At 49.7% G+C, this 3,430-nt stretch overlaps 1 protein-coding gene across 4 annotated transcripts in view; it reads left to right on the forward strand.

Annotated features, from left to right (window-relative positions):
* The window catches only part of ARHGAP42 (Rho GTPase activating protein 42), a 448,389-nt gene that overhangs the window by 394,952 nt on the left and 50,007 nt on the right, over positions 1–3,430 (forward strand). For all 4 annotated transcript variants that reach the window (XM_019524224.1, XM_019524221.1, XM_019524223.1 and 1 more), the window contains exon 17: positions 2,679–2,784. In XM_019524224.1, coding sequence (XP_019379769.1) covers positions 2,679–2,784 — 106 coding nt within the window. The remainder of the gene's footprint in view (positions 1–2,678; positions 2,785–3,430) is intronic.

Below are 3,430 nucleotides of genomic sequence, written 5' to 3' on the forward strand. Positions count from 1 at the left end.
CCCCCCCCCCCCCCCCCCCCCCCCCCAACTCTTCAACCTTCAGTCCTCACATCATTGCCTTTGCTGTGGAGTGTTCTGTTCTTCTCTCCAAGTCTGACTCTTTTCCGCTTAACATTCAGATGAGGCAGTTTCATTCTTCATGTTGCCTGAGGGCAAGCAAGACCATTTAGGAGAGACTGGGTCTCTGCTTTCAGGTCTGATGCTTAAACCAGGACATGTGGGACTAGAGTAGTGGGAGACTTAAGTTACAGGGTTGTCTAACTCTACAGCCCCAGACTGGGTATGCTTGTAATAGAATCTTCAGTGATTGGATCTGTAAAGTTCTCGTGAGACTCTACAAAGCATGCTCAGAGTGTTATTTCATAAAACTTATAACTTCATCATTTGGGTGGCTTTTCCTAGTGACTATAAATGACACAAAGGCTATTGCTAGCATAATCTAGTATGTGTGTTCCACAACATACTGTGCTAGAGTGTTTCAAAGGAAAATGGGGGGGAGCGTGACACATTTTCCATAGCCCCATTTTTGGAAATACCTTCATTGTTTTAGATAAAGTTCTTTTAAAAAGTGGACTAAGTTCAAAGAACTGAAGTTTGATAAAGTTTTAAGCAACTGAAACACAGGGACTCCAGTGGAAAAAACAAGTAGGGAGCAGTGAGTGAGCGCAGCCTGGGGAAAGCATAGGGAGCACTTCCCCACTGCTCAACTCCTCCTGGTCCCTGGAAGGAGTCAGGCAGCAAGAAAGTGGGTAGGTGTTAATTTTCCTGGGAGAAATTCCCCCTTGCTGAGTCATGGATGGGTTATTTTTCTTCCAGAAATGCCATTTTTGTTCTGGGAGAAACTGTGAGCACCTCTACACATAGTTTCTCCTAGAAGAGCTGCAGTTCTCCTGGTAGAAACATGTGCTTGGCCTTAATTGTTTAAAATCTTTTTTAGATGCCTAGCAATTTAATGTATTTATAACTATCTCCATCTGTTCTCATGCCTCAATGAGAATAAAAGCAAAAGGAGTTTTGACAAAGTTAAAGGTTACTGGTCATATGCGGGCTCCTTTGAGGTCATAGATAAAATTTCCCCGACCAGGATTTTATCCATTGTTATTATTTAAGTTACAGGCAGTCCTCAGACTTACAACACACTTGGTTCCTGAAAACTGCATCTTAAGTCGAAACGTCGTAATTTGGAACCAGTTTTCCTATAGGAAAAATGTTATAAATGGGGGATTGGTTCCTTTACGATGGTTGACACAGCTGCATCCAGCTGGTAAGTCCATTGTGGTGGTGGGGGAGAGAAGGGGCATCGGGGGGGGCAGATCAGCACCCACGCAGCGAGGGAGGGATTGGGGCTAGGGCTGGGACTGGTGCTGGGGCAAGTGCTGCCCAGCGAGGGAGTGGGGCGGCTCACACCATGGTGTGCCACCAGTCTGGGAGCTGCTATTGTGGTAGCTTGTCCAGCAGCTCTCATTGCTGCTCCTGCCACCAGCTCGGGAGGGCATGGGGCAGGGGCGTGTGCCCCAGAATCTGCGTGGGGCAGGCGAAGCCGGGGCTGCGCTCTGGGTGGAAGGTGGAATGTGGAAGTTGCTGGGAGCAGGGGCTATGCCCACCTGCTGGCACGGGGCCAGCACAAGACTGAGCCACTGCACTGGCCCCAGACAAGCAGCATGTAGCGGCGGGAGCCAACCCAGCCTCCCCACGCCCGTTGGGCAAGCAATAGCTTCGCCTCAGCTGGGTGAGTGGCAGAAGGGCATGGGGGGAGCAGGCATGTGCCACCGAAAAACTTTCTGCAGCCCTGCCATAACCCCTACTCTGCTGCCCGCCCCACCCTGCCGTCCCCTGCCCCATCCCTATCCAGAGGCACATGCCTCCCCCGCCTCCCATGCTTTGCCACTGCTCGCCCAGTCGGGGCAAGCCTGCTGCCCATTCAGGAGTCACAGAGAGGCTGGTCTGTCTCCCACCACTGCACGCTGCTTGTCTGGAGGCAGTGCAGCAGCTCAGTCTCGTGCCAGCCCTGCACTGGCTAGGCAAGCAGCAAGGGGGCATAGTCTCTACTCCAGCGCCTTCCGCCTGGAGTGCAGCCCTGGCTATGCCCACACCATGCAGATCCTGGGTCACATGACCCCACCCCATGCCCTCCAAGATCAGCAGTGGGAGCAACTGTGAGAGCCTCTGAACAAGCCACCATACGAGCAGCTCCTGGACTGGCGGTGCGCAGCAGTACAAGTCGCCCACCCCCTCGCTGGGCAGTGTTTGCCCCAGCCCCAATCCCTCTCTCACTGTGGGGGCATTGATCTGCCTCCTTCTCTCCCCCGTCCCCCTCACCACAACAGACTTACCAGCTGAACACAGCTGTGTCAACCATCATAAAGGCGAAAGCTGCATTGGAACCTCGAAACAGGGTGTCAGTTTACAAATGTCGTAAATGCCATTTGTCATAACTCAAAAAGTCATAAGTCAAGGACTATCTGTATTTAAGAAATAATTCCCAGAATGTTTGCATAAGAAACATGATTATATTGTTCTCATATTTTTAAAAAGTCTTGTTCTTGTTTGTTTTGTTGGGGTTTTTTTCATTTTATGGCAGGTCAATGGTGGTTTCTTACTGTAATGTATGCTGTATGTTAGGTACACGTATTGAATCTGTTTTAACAAATGTGCCTCTTTCTCTTTTTATTTAACAGAATCTGACGACCAAAACTACAGAGTAGAAGCAGTGCATGCACTTGTCCATAAATTACCAGAGAAAAACAGAGAGATGCTGGACATCTTAATCAAGCACTTGGTCAAGTAATTCCTTTCCACTATTCTTGTCCATATGGTGTTTTTTGTGGAGTTTGGATTTTTTTTCTTTTTGTTTGCCAATTTTGGTTAATCCAATCTCTGTCCTTAGAAATTCGTCACATTCAACCTGGGGGGAAGTGGGCAGCGGAGTCCCCCAGGGCTCAGTCCTGGGGCCTGTGCTGTTCAATTTCTTCATCAGCGATTTAGACGACGGGGTGAAATGCAACCTGTTTAAATTCACTGATGATACCAAAATTTGGGGCGAGGTGAGCACGCTAGTAGGGAGGGAAAGACTGCAACAAGACCTGGATAGGTTACAGGAGTGGGCTGACATAAACAGGATGCGTTTCAATGCTGACAAGTGCAGGGTGCTGCACATAGGCAGTAGAAACCAGCAGCACACTTATAGAATGGGAAACTCCCTTCTTGAGAGCACGGAGGCAGAAAGGGATCTTGGAGTCTTTATTGACTCCAAGATGAACATGGGCCGACAATGCGAGGTCATGGTTGGCAGGGCTAACTGGACCTTGTCATGCATCCACAGGTGCATCTCAAGTAGAGCCAGGGAGGTGATCCTCCCCCTCTATGCGACGCTGGTCAGGCCACAGCTGGAGTACTGCATCCAGTTCTGTGCGTCCCATTTCAGGAGGGA

Source organism: Gavialis gangeticus, unplaced genomic scaffold (genome assembly GCF_001723915.1).
Source record: "Gavialis gangeticus isolate Ggan-Ray unplaced genomic scaffold, GavGan_comp1, whole genome shotgun sequence".
Lineage (NCBI taxonomy): Eukaryota > Metazoa > Chordata > Crocodylia > Gavialidae > Gavialis > Gavialis gangeticus.